The sequence below is a fragment of the Solanum pennellii genome, chromosome 5, assembly GCF_001406875.1.
Source record: "Solanum pennellii chromosome 5, SPENNV200".
Lineage (NCBI taxonomy): Eukaryota > Viridiplantae > Streptophyta > Magnoliopsida > Solanales > Solanaceae > Solanum > Solanum pennellii.
The window spans coordinates 76,755,944-76,774,020 of record NC_028641.1 but is presented as its reverse complement, the minus strand read 5'-3'; the positions used below and the strand labels follow the sequence as shown (position 1 = coordinate 76,774,020).

Here is an 18,077-nt window from a genome sequence, read left to right as displayed (position 1 = left end):
CCTCAAATTTGGAGCCTAAAACGGATGCCTGAGGTGTCGAGACGCCCCTAATTGCAACAGTACATATATAACTTATAAATTGCGAAGATAAATGTGATTTATATATTTTAGTTTCAATATACATACTTATAAAATCACTGTTAATATAAAATATGTAACGTATATCAATTATTCAATAATAGATTTTATGAATCACGATTAACAAATAGTATATTTTAAAACACGTTTCAAACTTCAAATTGTATATTTTTTCAAGTTTAAAGTTTAAAATATTAAGTTAATTGAGTAATCACCGATAATTTTAAAATAATCTTTTTGGAACCAAATATTTTGTAAGTAACACAAATAATAAATATGCATATGGGTGTTATGGACGAAAATTGAGAAATAGATGGATGAAATTGCAACTTCCTTAAAAGTTTGAGGGTTAATATAACTTTCAAACAAGAAGTAAAACCCTAGTAGCAGGAACTGAGCTCACTGTGCTGCCAGTTAAGTTCATCTCCGACGATCTCATCTCCGGCGACTTCTCTATCGCGCCGATCTCATCTCCAGCGACTTCGAAAACGCGCCGATCTCTGTTGAAGGTATTCGGTTTATCTTTCTTTATCTCATTGTATAGTAGTTTCACAATCCTCAGCTCTCCGTTTTTATCTGCTACGTTTCTTAGTTTTCTGGTGTAGAAGCAATGCACAGGAAGGAAAATTCTCATGCAAATGCAAATCCTTTGGTTTTGAGTTACTAAAATTGCTAGGAAAAGGAAAACTGAAATAGTTTAATTAGCAATGATATGAAGTTACTGACAGCTGAAATTTATGTTCATCTTGTTGTATTTGGTAGTTAACAATTATTACATCCATTCGGTAAGTGGCTGAGCTAGTATCTTCATTGAGTGGTTCAAAATATGGAAAGTAAACACAGAGAGAAGTCAAAGTAGGTTCTACATCAACCATATATACATAAAAGTAATTTTAATCATGTATAAACAACGTAATTTTCAGCCAAATGATTCGGATGAACCTCATTGGCCCTACTTGGCTCCACCCCTGCGTTCCGTCTTGGTGATGATACCTTTTGCAACCAAAATTTCGGAAATGATATGTCTAAAAAAGGTGTCTTTTGAAAGCACGTGAATTTTCATGAAAGGATGGTTAGTTGATGAGTGTTTTCGATACATAATGCAAATCGTAAGATCAATCCTATATTCATGTCATCCAGAAATTGTAGAGTCTCGGGCAAATCTTTGGAAGTACATCCTAAGTTAACCAAAAGCAAGAGCAAGTTATGGTATTTCTGAGCCTTTCCATGTAATAAATTGTCAATTCATCCCATTGGTTCATGCAAACCACAAAACTTCAGTCACTTCTCAGCGGAGGGGAATGTAGTTTGGTATGGTTAATTACTGCTCATTACAGAAACTCTAAAATGTGAATTGAAATCTTATGACTTTTTCTTTGAACATGAGATCAGTTATCAAATACAGAAATTCAGATTTTGTGGCTATCACACCCATCTTGGTGTTCATTTAAGATACTACATTTAATGTTCATTTCTTATCCTTAAAACATTATAAATTCATGCGAACTTATTCTTGTTCTTGTTTTGCTCTCGTTCTTTTTTTTGGGTGGGTGGGTTTGAGTGCAAAGCTATTCATCTTTCTCAGATAGGTACCCAGTGGTTCTTGGGTTAGTTTGCTTCATGGAAAATTAAGTTAGATAATGTTCCACTGTCTAAAAAAAAAAAAGAGGTTAGAATTGTGTTTTTGCGGATCCTTATTGGGAGTTGATATTCTTCCTTCTTTATATGTGTTTTGTCACATTCCCATTTATGCGTCTGTTTTACTCTTTCTATCTCAAGTCTCAGGTGTGTCTCAAGGATAATTCGAACAAACATATTGAGAATTTCCTTACTGTTGCTTATCAGAAGAACAAAATGTCCTTTGTTTACTTTTGTGTTATCAGAAGAACAAAGTGTCCTTTGTTTTCTTTTGCGTTATCAGAAGAACATAGCATCCTGTACTCTCAAAATATTTTTTTCTTCTCCTTCAATAAGTTTTAGAGCACTGGACTTGTATACCATGGAGTACCCTGAACTTCAAAATTGTATTACTATCTAAAAACTGTTTCCAACTTCAGTGCTACTAAGAAAATTTCTCAATGTGTTACAGCATTTTGGAGTATGATTCCTTCAATGAGGGAACTTCTTGGTTGAGTTGGCTTTGATTACCTGCAGTGTGCATTTTGTCGTAGTTTTTCATTTTCCAAGATTTGACGTAATTCAGTTCTGTGATTCCTGAAGTTGGTTGAATCAAGAGAAGACAAAAGATGCCTCTATATGACTGTATGCTGTTACTGAAACCCCATGTAAAGAAGGAGGCTATGATGGACCTCATTGCAAAGGTTGGGAAGCATGTCTATCGAAAAAATGGCGTCCTTACAGATTTAAAGTCATTTGGAACTGTTCAACTGGGTTATGGCATTAAGAAACTAGATGGAAGATACTATCAGGTGTGTTTCTCTTGATATCCTTTCACTTTCAGTAATCTTACAATTTTTTTAGAAAGGTAACTTGTATTATAGACAAAAGAATACACCAGGAGTATTCTAGTAATACTTATATCCAAAAGTTTCAAAAGAAAGAAGAACTCCTATGAAGGTCATAAGAATTCTAAAATACTAGGAATATCCTCTGCATCTTGAGGATTGTAAAAAAGATTTAAAATTAGATATAATCAATTCAAAGAAGCCACCACAGAAGAATAGTCTGTTGAGAATCTTACACTGCTTCCTTGAATCTCAAGCATTTGTCAAGGACTGTAGGTAAATCCTTAAAGTATTCGTTGAACATTTTAAATATGATTGTCATCTGACCTTGAGCCCTTAATTTTTTCACTTTTATGTCTGGCATTTTTAAGAATGAATCTCTTTAACTGCTGTGAGGGAAATGTTTAGCCCCACTCGTATTTTTTTCTGTACTGCTTTCCATTATCTTGGTGCACGACAAATTAAACTCTAAATTCGTTTAGGCACTGTTGCGATGACCACACCTCTGTATTCCTTTTATGTGATGCACACATGACAATTTACCTCAGAGACCTTTAGAACTAACTTTTATCTTCTGTATATTTGCAAAGCAGTAAAAAAGAAGTCTGCCAAACTCCAGTAGAAGTGTTCTTGTCCTCGGTATTAGATTATTGTCACTAACTTTTAAGGATATTGCATCTTTCTTAGGGTCAACTGATGCAAATGACAGTGATGACACCACCCAGTTTAAACAATGAGCTGCATTACCTGAACAAAGAAGACCGCTTGCTCCGTTGGCTTTTAGTTAAGCATCGAGACATCAAATTTGGATTTGACTTGTTGGGTGAAGATGATGATGGCAAGGCTGAACTAAGCAAGTTCAGGAGAAACATTAATGAGGAAGAAGAAGAAGAAGAAGATGATGACGACGACGACGACGACGAGTATAATACCAATGAAGCCGAGACAAACAAAGTCTAGAAAGCTGATGAATTTCACTCTGTGCTCACACCCTTTTTTCTCAATTTGATCAGCAGTCATAGACTCGCCGTACCATCTCAATGAACATGATATTGTTCGTCAAAAGCTACGTGGAGTCTTGTGGCCAACGATTTTGTAGTGCATGCCTTTTGTTGCCTAAAAATCTAGTTATGCAGGATAATTTTCTTAGAATAATCCAGTTTGCAAACAAATTAGTTAAGTTCATTGTATGATTTCAAAGCTCAGTAGTGAATTGATCCATTTTTGGTGGATACTGGAATGTGTTTACACCAAATAAGTGAATATATGTCACCCTGTTTATTACACTTTTAATGTCCTGTTTTATTATGTTAAAATATCAAATTTTGTTTATCAAACCAGGGTTGGTGAAGGTTGTTGATCATGCCGATTGAAAAGTTAGGTCACAGATTCGAGTTGTGGAAGCAATTACTAGTGTTTATAATTGAAGATTGTCTGTATCACACCCATTCCGGTCCCTTCATCATTAAACAAAAGTCTCATATAGCCTAATGATCGAATAAGTAGATGAAACTCATAAGAAATATAACATGCAATATTAGTTAATTTATTTTAAAATTTCATATATTTAAGTTTTGATGAATAAAATTATTTATACAAATGAGTGAAACAATTTCCTTTCACGAAATAATGGTTAGGTTTGTATACACTCTATCCTTCTAAACTCCATTTAATGAAATTTCATTGTGTATGATATTGTTGTAAATGATTTAGACTCATATAATACAACATAATAAATAACAATCTATTAAATTTGCAATTAAAATTTATACAGATGTTTGAACAACTGCTTACTCCAATTGAACGTTTGAACACGTGATAAAATGTTCCTAACAGACAATTATAATTCAATATTTATAAAAATTTCGTACATTCTCAAACATTTATTAACCAGTTAAGTTAACCATATATTAAACAAATTAACAGAGATCAAAACATGGATAGGTTTTGTCATTTAGTGATGGTACGTCTCATGTTTAAATTTCAATAGATACTAAACGACTAACTAATTCTTTTCATCTCTCATATCTTTAGTATAAAGAGATGTAGTCTCAATGACTCATACGAGATAACACGTAAAGTACGTGAATTCAGACGAACCTAATTTTTTTACGTGAAATTTAAATAAAATTCATTTAGGTATTCGATCAAACTTATAAGTCGAGTGTCTAAACGAAATTTGAGTTTAGATATATAATTACATAATTATTACACAACTTAGCATTTTGCATTTCCTCCTTCACACACACAAATGCTACTTTGCTTCGAGGGTTTCGAGCTTCTGTAAATTTCTCCATTTCTCCGATCTCTCAATCGGAATTCAAATCCCTAGAATTCGTTTTCCGTCAATACAATCTCATCTCAGATTTGTGAAATCTAGAAGGATCTAGAACGAAATACTCAATTCGGAAAATCGTTGTGCATTTTCTTTGAAAATAATAATCAGAAATTGATACTTTAAGCGACGTTCTGGTGATGTGAAAGCTCGTATTTTTGGTTTGTTTGATGATAAGGAAAGTTCTGGAAGATTTGAGGATTTGGATTTGGATTGATTTCGTTGCATAGAGTGTTGAAGAGGGTAAAAAGAATGGATGTGGATTTAATTGGTGATTTAGCGAGGCTTGATGCTGAACTGTTGCAGCTTCCTGATGTTTCGTCGTTTGCTATCAAGGATAACCCTTTTGTTGCCCAGAAGCTTTTTGATCAATGGCTATCGCTCCCAGACACGGCACCTTTGGTAGTTCTACAGTGCCTAATTTTGCTAATCATTTGTGTATTTTATGGTGTATTAGGAATTAGATTTTGGTAGTATCTTGAGCTTACCAAGGACATGACCTTAGGTAGGATTTAGGAGAGTTTTGATGTTGTGGAATAAGGTAGAAGTTAGTTGGTAGTTGAGTCTAGCTTCCCTGCGAAATATGTGTGGTGGTCATACTTGGACCTTCCTTCTTACCAGTAGTGTTAGCACTATTTACGTAGTTCCACCGTGCTTAATTTTGTTGATATTTTTGTTATGTTGTGTTTTTTGATGCATTAGTAATTACATTTATGTTAAGTATGGAACGTTGTAGCCAAAATGACAAAGTTGGAATGCACCTTGGTGTGGACTGTTGGTCTTTAAAGTGGGTTGAGCACCATGAGGTCCACTAGAAGTAGAATAAAAACACTAGGTGATTTCTTTCTATCCGTAGTAGACTTAGTGCACAGAGTTACTGGTACCTGGTGGTGGGAGCTGGCTGGGTATTAGTCGAGGTGTGCACAAGCTGTCCTGGACACCACTGTTTTCAATAAAAGAAAGAAGAAAGACTAGTTGGAAAAGAAGTGAAAGGGAAATTGAAATTTTTGTGGTTGGTATAATTGATAATTCCCTTGTGAATTAGCTACTCTACCCCCAATTGGCTCATAAATTCAAACTTGTTGGATTGCCATCTCGATTCCCGCCAGCCCGCCACCCTTTACCCTAGTCATGCTGAAGTACCAGGAAGACAAGGCATTTTTCGTTTTTTTCCAAGAATATTGTGAAGTGTAGTTACGAGCTGTACTTTCAAGTTAGTGCATTATTGCATCATAATGTGCTCCTATATGATCTGTCTTGTATCTCACAGAAGTGATTTTAACTACTATAATATGTTGACTTCATGAGAATGTAAGTATATTATGTTGATTGTTGAGTGAAGTATCATGTTTAGTGAATGTACTGTCAAGTCCTCTAGGGTGAGGAATGTTTAGAAGGCACCGCGAAGATGTATTAACCATTTTTGTGTGGAGCGTAGAAGAAAGATTTCAACTGTCTGTTGCAATTCAGTGCTCTTTCTCTGATTTCTTTTTCTACTTTTGTTATGATAGTACATTCTTTGGATCTCCGGGATCAATTGTTTTTCTTTTTTTTTGAGTGTACTCTTGTTCTTTACCAACAAAAATCCAACATTGCTCAGAGTTTGAATAATAATATGCATATAAGACTACAACTTGTTTTCAGTCGCTGATAATGGAATCACCGTGTTCATGGAACTACCGTCTCTGAGAAGCTTTCCTAGGATGATGGAGATGTGGTGGTGCTCTGGTTTAATGGAGAATCTTCGTAAATTTTGTATTGTCGGTGATGAACAACTGTGATAGTAATGCTTGCGGATGTTCAGCAATGTATTGTATTTTTGGTGCTTTGGATGTTCACACGTGTTTGAGCTTTTAAGAATGAACATTGAACCTGATGGGCTATTGAACATCCATGTGGATTTTTCTCAGTACTGGGGCCTATGATGCTTAGTGCTGTCTACCTTGCATTATTTCAAATAGAAGCGATGATATGTGCATCTTCCCCCCGTTTCTTTAAAATATAGGTGTTGATCTTAGGGTAATTGGCAAATTGAAATTAATCTTTTTCACTACACGCAGGTGAAAAATTTGCTTAATAATGCTAAAGCTGGTGGACCCTTGAGTGCGACTGGAGCTTCTTCCAGCACAAATGTAGCGACAAGCAGTTCTTTGCCGTCTATGTTTCCGGCTGGAAGTACCCCTCCGCTTTCCCCAAGAAGTTCATCTGGTTCGCCGCGGACAACGAGACCCAGGGCAGGCCCCTCTATGTTAGGATCCCCTTTGAAATTAGTGAACGAGCCTGTTAAGGAGCTAATACCACAGGTATGGAGACGTTGCATAACTAATTAAGTGTGATGCCTTCTTCTTCTTCTTTTTTTTGGCACAGACATATTGTGAAGATTTCTGCTTTTTGATCAAATGCATATGATGATAGCAGTTCTATTTTCAAAATGGCCGTCCACCTCCAAATGAATTGAAGGAACGCTGCTTGTTTAGAATAAACCAGTTTTTCTATTGTCACACGGATGGACTACAAATGGATGGTAAGGTTTCCCCTTGTTTCTTGGGGAGGGGCGGGTAATAATCCAAATATAAGCATAATACTAAGCTGGATCACGCATTTTTTTTTATTAGAAAAAGTGTCTTGATACTTAAAGAGTAGTTTATCATTATTTATCCATGCTCTATGGGCAGTTGCTCTACATGATGCGACTTATTATTAATTTATTATTTATGTGTGCATTTTGACATTCTATTTAAGTTAATTTTTCCTTGGTTGTCAGAATTCAAACCAATAACTAAGGAAATATGCAAGTTGCCATCGTTCTTCTCCACTGTTCTTTTTAGGAAGATTGATGTTGATCAAACAGGCATCATAACAAGGTAATTGTTATCTTTCTTCTGAATTCTTGAGATGATCCGTTAACTCTTTTGGGTAATTCCTAGAAGGTCATCTGCACCTTCAGAAAGTGGAAATGAAAATATGGTATGAAGGCCATCCTTCTTCCTTTAACATCTTTCTATGTCTTTTCGTCCTCTTCTAACATGTTTCTATATGATATATAAGAATACATTTTCTTGAACAGATATCCTTCTATATGTTTTTGAAGTTCGATTGATGTTCTAGTACTGTAGTAGCTCCCTTCAGAAGTTCAATTTTATCTTGTAGTTACTCTCTGCATTAATAGTTGATTATCTTTAAATTCTAACTTCTTTCCCGACTGTTGTGGTTTGTCCGTGCAGAGGTTTTAAGACATGATTTAATTGATTTTGTGTAGGGGAAAAAATATTTCATTGGAGTTTTTTCCTCAAACATATAAAGTGTATTATCTTTTTTTTTGGAGGTTCTAAAGTTAGTCAGATCTGTTGCATTGTGACAGAACATAGTTATTATGGATTGTTTGCCTTAGCAGCCTCAGTTTCAGTTTGAGATGGGTGTGATGCATATTCATCCTCCTTTATATTCTAAAAATTGAATAGACGAGAATACCAAATAAAAAGGAATTAGTGTGGTACATAAAAACAATATAAAACTGTTTGATCATACAATAAAATAATATTATCCTAAGATTTTCTCTTAAATAGTATTGCATTTTGCTAATTGTTATCCCACTGAAGTGACTGGCGCCTTAATGGACATGTTCACTTTTTTTTAACCTTCCAACATTCCTTTCACATCTTGGAATTTTATTTGACTAGATGGGAAATGCTGTATTCTGGAGAGTTCTTTCTTTTAACTGAAGTACACCTTGTGAACTTATGTTTGTGGTGTAAAAAATCTGTTTTAGGAACTGATGATCTTTACCAGTTGTTCCTTTACTAGTTCAAGTTAAAGAGCTTCTTTTGGTCTGTATCTGGAACTCTTTTCCCTGTGAACTTATATCACATCTGTACCTTTGAAAAATATTCTTACACCTCTCCTGTGTTTATTTAAAACTACTAACACTAGAAAAAGACCAACTCAGAAGTGATATCTGATATAGGGTACTAGTAATGCTGATGCATAGTATACCTGAGCATTTAGTGCTAATTTTTTCTAGTAATGTCTGAAACTACTTGAAAGAGAATTTGCTGATGCTATTTGCTTAACATGGCTGTAGGGATGTCTTTGTTGATTACTGGGTCAATGGAAACATGTTGACAAAAGATATAGCAACCCAAATTTACACAATCTTGAAGCAGCCAGATCTCAAACACCTAACGCAGGTGCACTCTCTAGTTTGTTTTTTATTTGTTTGAGCGGCTCATCACATTATTTTGTAGTTTCTCACTCATCCTATCTCAAAAGAGCTAAAGATTTTGTCTGATTATTCATGATTATAAAGAGGCAACTTCTATATAACAGAAAGGTTGTGGTTTTGTTTTTTTCCTTCCGTTAATTGAAACTTCAAGCAATTTGATTGTAGGATGATTTCAAGCCTGTTCTTCGAGATCTTTTGGCAACACATCCTGGTTTAGAGTTCTTACGGAACACTCCCGAATTTCAAGAGCGATATGGTACCCTTCTCAATATTACAAAGCATTAATTGCTAATGCATGCAGAACTCTTTTGTGCCCTTGAAATTGTCATTGCTTTTTGTGATGTATATACCGTTGTCCTAAGTAAGCTCTTCTGTTAGACTTCCCTATTAATTTCTATCTTGAGATGTTACATTTAACCATAGCAAAAAACTAGAAGTGCTATGGGTCCTAGTTAGGTATGGTGGTTGTTGCTATAAATTTTTCAGTGAGGTGGGAGTGTCTGGGATGAACTGGACAGGTATCATATGTTGAACCAAGTGTGCTGTATTACTCATCTCCCTGCCCTGTGGTTGAGAAGAAAGGCAATAAAGATTTAAGGGTTCCTAGTTGTGATATCTCACTTGGAGCAATTACCTTTTCTGGGCTTTTGGTATGTCAAGCAAGAGAAGTCTAATTACCTGCATATCTCATCTAACAAAGACTTGAAATTTCCTTAAGTTGCTCTCTATAAAGGAGTCCCATTCAAACTAATTTAGGTAACTGCTAACCTTTTACCCTATTGGGACTTGGGGATGGAGTAGATAGTCTGTTTTTTACAGGTGGACTGATACATCTTATTTAAATACTTGTTTCTGCACAGAGGGGTTTCAAACTACTAAACTCTATCGTAACAGTTAATTTTCTTGCATTGGCCAGCTGAAACTGTAATATACAGAATATTTTTCTACGTGAATAGATTGGGTGATGGTCATCTTACCCTCAGGGAGCTGAAGCGTTCTGACCTAATTGCTGCAATGCAACATGCAGATGAAGAAGAAGATATTAACAAGGTCCTTAGGTAAATACATTTGCAGCAGTATCGACTTAAGGCAGACATGGAAAAATATACAAACTTCTTTTCGGGAAATTTTAGAGATTCACGTCTTTTACTTCACTTGATGCCATTTCTTCTTGTTTCATTGCCATCAATATGTCTAATGTCGTGTGGTTTGAATACAAGCATGTTTATGTGGCAAGTGGTGGTGCTAGGAAATTGTCTTTTTTTTTTTTACTAGTCAAAGAAAGAAGAGAGGAGAAAAGGTGCAGTATATATCACTGATTAGCAAAATTCTTTTTGGGAGCTTGACATTACTAAAGCACATCACAATGTTTGCAGATCACTTTGAAAACTCTGGGTTCTCACATTCTTTACCTTTTAGAGTTTGTTCTGCTGACTTTTGCTTGACATATTCTTACTGATAACTTTGGGCAAGTTCTTGTTACTTCTTCCAATCAAGTAAATACTTCTGCTGCATCTTTGAGCACCTTATTTTTTGCTGCAGATACTTTTCTTACGAACACTTTTACGTGATATATTGCAAGTTTTGGGAGCTCGATACTGATCATGATTTTCTGATTGATAAAGAGAACCTCATTCGATATGGCAATCATGCCCTTACGTACAGGATCGTTGATAGAATATTTTCTCAGGTTGGGGTCTTCCATGTACTCAGTCACTTCTCAATTTACTTTCCCTGCAATAATGAATAAACTGTTGTATTTTAAGAATGCTTGCTTATCACGTTATAAAGAGTTTATGTTTTAATTTTCTGTCATCCCTTCAGTGATATCTGATTAGTAGAGAGAAGATAAGCATGTTCAATTGTTTTGTCAGGTTCCGAGGAAGTTTACAAGTAAAGTTGAAGGAAAGATGGGTTATGAAGACTTCGTTTACTTTATATTATCAGAGGAGGATAAAACGTCAGAGCCTGGTCTTGAGTACTGGTAATTTCAGGATTAACATGAAACTCTTTTCAAGTTCCATGAATATGTTCAACTTTTCCTCCTGATTATTCTATAATAGAGCATATGTATTTTCTTTATATGAAGATGGAGCATTTGAGTCTCTTTTTTATCATTTGTGAATTTTTTTCCTGCTCAGCGGAGATTATGTTAGTAATGTTCTTTCTTTAAGGAGCCACTGATTTCCACCATACATGCCATTTTATGACTGCAGCTGGATTAATGACTTCCTTCTGTATTATGCTTTCCTAGTTTATTGAGTAGGAATGGGAGGTGAGATGTTGGTGTAAGTCTTCAAAAAGCAGTTTTGTTTAGGTTAATACAAATCGGCTCTCCAATAATTAATAGCATCTGGAATCACCAAAGAGGCTGGTAGTTGGAAGTGTATGCTATTATTGTTTGTAAGGTTGATATGCTTGTGCTAACCAGGATATCACGAGTATGAATAAGATTTTCCTTGCAAATTACCTACTTCTAGTTTTAGCCATATATTTGTTGCATTTAGATTATATTTCCTATTTGTTTTCAGCAATTGTTTTTGTTCTGCGTAAAACAGTTTTTTTGTTTTATCAGAAAAGAAGAAGTTGAAGGGTTGTTTCCCGGACCTTAATCCATTAATCCAAAAACACACACTAATTTGTGGAAAGGTGGGAAAAAATAACAACAAAACAAAACCAATACCGTTTTAGCGCCTTATTTTATTCTTTTTTAAGAAAAAGACCAAACTAGATCTGTTTAATCCAAGCACCATCTGCTCGTGTTGCATCCCTCAGTTCCAAATAAAATAAAATCCAAGTACCGTCTAAGATGTACGGAGTTATCTGCACAGGTTGCAAAACTGAATGATAAAAGTGCTTTTGCTCGCCTGTTTTATTATAATTTGTTTATGAGAACAGAATCAACGTCTTCCCCTCCCCCCTTCCTGGTCTGATTCTGATACAAAATGACTTGGGTGTTTTAATGAGATTTGGAATAAAGATGCATTGAAATATTTACAATTATGGCCTATGGGAGCTTAATTATGGCCTATGGGAGCTTAAAACATGCATTTATTAATTGGAAAACCAAGTTACTGATTGAATGCATAAGATTTGAGTACACAGAGGACTTCTTCAGATTAGTAAGGTCATTTGTATTCTTCTGTGAATCCTGGAGGTGCAGATTCTTTACATACTAGATAACTCAAGCTCCCTCAAAATTTAGGGAACTGAGAAGTCAACTAATGTGTCTTGTTCTTACACATCAAATATTTTACACCAAAGAAATCCATCAACTATGCATCAGTCCCAAACAAGTTGGGGTCGACACACCAAAAGAAATCCAAGAATAAACAAAAAATTACAGACGTTGATATTTCAGTTTACAAGCTGATACAGCAGTATCTTCAAAGTATCTCTGATTTCTATGTCCACTGTACCCAGAAAATGCAAGCGGGCCTAGTCATCCAAACTCTTCTGTCTTCTTCCTTATCATCCTTTCTGCTAACCTTGTTAGTTGTTCTTTAGCTTTTCTTGGTATTTGAATGCTAATGGGTCGGAAGTCAAATTGCTGATTTGCTACATTTTGAAGATTTAGAGTATTTCAGGATAATCGTGATAGTCAGGGAAGGCCATTTAGTTGATTGTTTTGCATTAGGATTGTATGCTTGAATTCTGTTGATTTCAGCCAAGAATTTAGGCAAAATAATAATAGTATAACATGATGAGTCCTCTTCAGAAAATTTCAGTTGTATAGTTGTGGGACATGAACAAGTATTAACTTATAACCACAGCCTTCTCTCTATCTAAATTTATTTTATGGGCAGGTTCAAATGCATAGATTTGGATGGAAACAGTATTCTGACTAGGAATGAAATGCAATTCTTTTATGAGGAGCAGTTGCATAGAATGGAATGCATGGGCCAAGAGCCAGTGCTTTTTGAGGATATTTTGTGCCAGATGGTTGACATGATTAATCCAGAGGTAATCATCAGTTTTTTCACATCTGATATCTTTATCATGTTGTGTGATTGTGTCCTATGAATGCTTTTTCTACTGTAATGAGAGAACACTTCTAGTTGACCTCTTTTGGTACCTAACTTGGAAGTTTTAAGTTGCATTGTCTGAATGTTTTTTTTATGTGAAAGAAGGCGATGTAGAAGTTAAAAGTTAGTGAATTGCATTGTCCCAGTGGTTTGGGCGTTGGGACTTCCGTGTTGGAGGTCTCAAGTTCCAAACCCCTGGCCAGTGAAAGCAAGAGGTTTTCCTTCTGGGTCAAAGTGTGGTTTGCGAGCTATTGCATAAGAGTGGGGTTTTACCCTGTGCGCACCCAAAGGGTAGCGGCTGCAGGATTCCCTTGTCATAAAAGAAAAGTTAGTGAACCGCGTTTCTTTTTAAGCTCTGGTGGAGGTTAGCAGGCAGATTTTTTGTCTTCTTGATGGTGAATCAGTAAACCAATGTGCTATGTAAATTCTTTAGTCAATGGTCCTGCAGAAATAAGAAATACAGCAGATGTGTTTTCTTCCCTAAATATATGATCCCTTTGGGAAAGGAGTAGGTGATTTCTTTACCAACTGAAACAAGTTACGTCATTCTTCAACTCTATGTTGTTTGAGTAGATGCACAATATATAATGTTTTAATTGTACCATCTGGGTTAATTTTCAGAATGATACATAACACTGAAGCTTCTTTACTTGCAGGATCAAAGTTATTTTGCATTACGCGACTTGAAGGGAAATAAACTATCCAGCAGTGTTTTTAATGTTCTCTTTAACCTTAATAAGTTCATGGCATTTGAAACCCGCGACCCGTTCCTTATACGTCAAGTGAGTTAATGTTTGGTAAATAAGTAAATGAGCTTGATCTACATTGCTTAATCATTCTTACCAATGGTTAATATGATTTTCTTTTTGTTCCAGGAACGCGAGAATCCGAATTTGACTGAGTGGGATCGCTTTGCACACAGGGAATATATTAGACTCTCAATGGAGGAAGATGCTGAGGATGCCTCCAATGGAAGTGCAGATGTCTGGGATGAATCACTTGAGGCGCCTTTTTAAGTTTCAGTTGGCAAGGTGGAAAGGTATGGGCAATCCATTTTATTACATCTCCTTCAACCAGTACATATTGTAGATGGATAGTTCTGTGAAACAGTATTTCTTATCAAGATCTCTCTGGTTTTTAACTCAAATATCCACTCTTTAATATAATGAAGCTTCTAGAAGGCTAGTACTCGACTAAACTTATATAAACACCTGGGGTGACAAGCCCTTTGGATGATACTTACCATCGCTGAACCATAAAGTATTTTATTATTGTGTAATTTACTTTAATGTCATGACACCACCTTCTATATAATTGAAAAGATGAGGAAAATACATATTTTGAGCATAAAATATAGAATGCTAGCTGGAACTGAATTCATAACAAAATTATTGACTACCCAGGTGAATGCGAATCCCTTTTTATTAAAGATATTTCGTAGCCAAGTGGTAGGAGATACATTCTGATCTCATTTTCAGTTGCAATACAAGTACATATCTTGGTGTGTGTGTGTGTGTTCATTTTAGCTTAGCTAATTTGGCCACCTATTATTACTGTGTGGTCCTCTACAATTTTGATCACTTCTATTACACTTATTAAATATGTGAATCTGGAAGGCCCTGGCCATAATGTGGGTATTGCTATACCAGAAGGCTGAACTCCTGTTTTTAAAATCTGTACTAGTTTCCAGCGAAGTGCCTGCAGCGAACTTCATTTGAAGCTGAATTTGAGCTGCAAAAGTGAATTTTGCACAGAAATGAATGTTGGATAAGCTGCTCTTAGAGATCTCTGTGTTCCACCAAGATGTTATTTTGAGATAGGCACAGAGGAAATTTTGTTTGGTCTTACACGGAGCACACTCTCTCGAAGTATCTGTCCATGCTAGCTTGAAAACTGCCAACATGATTTATCAAGGGCTTGGCACATGACCAATTGACGATAAATGTACCTTCTGGTAATTCAGAACTTCCACATTTGTTCTCTTTTGCTGTAACAAATCACTGTTATTAATTATTTCTTGTTGTTCCAATTTCAGCGGTTTCAGATACGTTTCTTTGTCTAGATGAGGTTTAGTGTAGTGAGTGCCAATGTCCATGTTATCTGCTTTTTGTGTTCTGTGAATCTTTGATAGTTTTGTTCTGGACTGCAGGATATTCTTCTCTATTTCTTTGTCCTCCCACTTGGATGTTGAAGCCAAGTATGGTAATTTTGCTGTCAATTGGCACTCTGTTGATTTATTAGTCACAACTGATAAACTTGTTCTAGTATCAGCATTCATTATCCCTTGAATTTGGTTGAGCAAGAATAAATTGAGTTAATTTACATTGTCAGTCTCAAGTTCTGATTAAGATGAAAGTTTTGGGTTTTGTAAAATTAGTTTTTAGGACTAACTCACACCCCAAAAAATGGAAGTTTTGGATTTTGTGAAATTAGGTCTTAGGTCTAACTCACATCCCAAAAGATAGCTCAAAAGTAGGAGGATTTTGTTCAATTCTTATAAGGATTCCATCCATCTCATTTAACCATTTATGTAAGACTTTTGTCACTCTTTAATATCTCCATTAATGCAAGACATTTGGTGTGTGGGCAATTTAAGCAATTTTGATTTGGGGGGCCCAACATCGGGTGAGATGGGTTCTGCTCTGATACCATGTGAAATTAGGTCTTACGCCTAATTTAGGTCTCAAAATCTAGTTCAAAGAGATGGGGATCGCTCAAGTCTTATAAGGAGTTCACTCATTTCATTAATCATTGATGTGAGACTTTTGTCATTCTTTAACAGGTTTAGGTTTAACTTTGAACTTAAAGATTAAAATTGTCATAATATGATGAGAACACTTACAAACATTGAATGAAATAATAAACCATATATGGGTCCATAGGATAAAATATACGTAGGCCTTCCTCTATGATAGAGTAGCTCTTTTCGATAATTCCTTAGCTCAAAAGATAGATGAATTTAAGAGGGTTTGCTTCACCAACAAATAAAGTTTCCTATAATGCTAGTAAACTTATTATCGAAGCTTAGCGAATAAAATCATCTATTAATGCCAACTAACTCAACATCCCCTAACGAATTTTAGAGGGTTTGGTTGACACTAAATACCATGAATGGTAACATTTTCAAATGACTATTTTATTCTTCCCTTGATAATGTTTTTTTTTAAAAAAATAAAAATAAAAATAATGATAATTATAAGATATTTTAGATCATATTTAAAGTTGTGTTGTTACGGTTTGTACTTTGAAAGAGTCGATTAAAAAAGCTTCCAACAGTGTCCATTAAGAACATTTTCACATGCTAGAGGGGACCAATCATACCTAGGCAGCATTGCATGTGCTTCTCTGTGCATGTACTATTTTTGTGCCTCTCTATTTGTCAATCAAAATTTTTACTAAAATATAATTTAAATTATATATATATATGTGTGTGTGTATATTTGATCATATAAATAATACTAGTATTATCTTTAAAAAAAAAGAAGAATGGACTCTAAGTTTTACGTTTATAAATTCTTGATTCTTGGATAGAATGAAGATTGAGTTTCGACTACTGTTGTGTGTGAGTGTGTTTTGTTTCGTACACAAGATTTTGTGTAAGCATTGTCAATTTTAAGGTATATACATACATCAAAAGAAAACTTTCGAGAGTACTTATTTTATGTACATATAAATCAAATTCTTTTAACGAGATTGTATCGGATAACACTATATTTGATTCAATGTGTCTTCGCCTCTTAGTGTGTGTGAGAGAGAGATGGAAGGGAATCACCATTATTTTTGCAATGTAAAGCCCTTACCTACTCATTTCGATGTTTACACCATACAAATGAATGAAAAATTGTGTCATGCATTCAAGAGTTTGTCCCTTTACTATGATTAAGTGATACGTATTTTTACTAAATAAACATCGAGTGCAAGTAAATATTTACGTGTCGTGAAAAAGCAAAAGTGGGCCAGGAAAGAGAAGTGAGCTGACAGACATATGGGCCTCAAAATAAGCCCATGAGGTCTCACAAAATCCAGAACAAAATGTACCAGACATTAGCTTTTTTTGTGGGGTAAAAAGGCCCACAAATATAATACAAACTAACCTTTGAGAACCAACTTGATTGGTTCTTCAACCAAAAAGTTATCAATTTTGTCCCAACTATGTCACGTGTGAAACACACACGTGCACAAATTATTTATACATTGAAAATAAATTCATAATTTCATGAGTCGATAGTCTATAAAAAATAAATTCGGAGAAGGGTCTAAAATACCTCTTAACTATTCGAACTGGTACAAAACTACGCTCTATCCACCTTTGGTCTCACAAATACATTTGATGTTAACACATAGTCTATTTTTGAGCCAAAAAATGGACGTCGGGAGTATTTTAGAGGCGAAAGATGGGTGGAGAGTAATTTTGTGCCAACTCAAATACTTAAGGGACATTTTAAACACTTCTCCGAAATAAATTTTCTACCACAATATTCTCTTCAAACATTACTTTATCGAGTTATATTTGAATATATTATCGCATAACACCTTGAAAATAAAGATACAAATTTGATCATAGTAGTGAAAAGATATATCTTATATTTAAGAATAATTTAGTTTTAAACTTCTTAATTTACCGTATAGATATAGTCAAAATTGAACCTAGCTAGCTCCATAGTGTTGACAATATAGAGCAATAGAGGAGAAGATAACAAATAGATGAAATTTTTTTACTCTAGGGTTGTCGATGTTTATATCTTTAACGTTTTAAATATTATATATGATTATTTTCTTAATAAAAAAATTCAAATCTAACATTAAATACAAAATTATCTTTTATTGAAAGCATTTAAATATTCATTTGGAATTTGCCAAATACACAACTTTAATGACTAGATTCATGTGAGAGCTTAGTTGGCTCATTAAGGTTTACTTATTTAATTAATGCCTCACCTAATTTATTTATT

General features: G+C 34.9%; 2 protein-coding genes across 7 annotated transcripts; both read left to right on the top strand.

The window, feature by feature from the left end:
- The first annotated feature begins 431 nt into the window (after positions 1-431).
- On the top strand, positions 432-3,836 carry LOC107018648. 3 transcript variants are annotated; one of them, XM_015219184.2, is made up of 3 exons: positions 432-587; positions 2,299-2,507; positions 3,231-3,836. In XM_015219184.2, exons 2-3 carry the CDS (start codon positions 2,325-2,327, stop codon positions 3,501-3,503), a joined length of 456 nt encoding a protein of 151 aa, XP_015074670.1. In that variant the 5' UTR covers positions 432-587; positions 2,299-2,324; the 3' UTR covers positions 3,504-3,836. The 3 variants fall into 3 exon arrangements, with proteins under 3 accessions (XP_015074670.1, XP_015074671.1, XP_027773156.1); XM_015219185.2 differs by having other exon boundaries at positions 440-587; positions 2,282-2,507; positions 3,231-3,595; XM_027917355.1 differs by having other exon boundaries at positions 445-587; positions 2,233-2,507; positions 3,231-3,595.
- A 916-nt stretch (positions 3,837-4,752) lies between these two features.
- LOC107020601 (serine/threonine protein phosphatase 2A regulatory subunit B''beta-like) lies at positions 4,753-15,447 on the top strand. Of its 4 annotated transcripts, none has more exons than XR_001456952.2 (14): positions 4,753-5,280; positions 6,939-7,181; positions 7,294-7,402; positions 7,643-7,742; positions 8,960-9,065; positions 9,266-9,356; positions 10,017-10,158; positions 10,643-10,790; positions 10,975-11,084; positions 12,907-13,063; positions 13,782-13,907; positions 14,001-14,164; positions 14,809-15,079; positions 15,275-15,447. XR_001456952.2 is itself a non-coding variant. In XM_015221036.2 (13 exons), the coding sequence occupies exons 1-12, from the start codon at positions 5,131-5,133 to the stop codon at positions 14,139-14,141; spliced, it is 1,620 nt and encodes a 539-aa protein (XP_015076522.1). In that variant the 5' UTR covers positions 4,753-5,130; the 3' UTR covers positions 14,142-14,164; positions 14,809-15,447. The 4 variants fall into 4 exon arrangements, 2 of the variants coding, with proteins under 2 accessions (XP_015076522.1, XP_015076521.1); XR_001456951.2 differs by having other exon boundaries at positions 15,161-15,447; XM_015221036.2 differs by having other exon boundaries at positions 7,297-7,402; positions 14,809-15,447.
- The last annotated feature ends 2,630 nt before the right edge of the window (positions 15,448-18,077 follow it).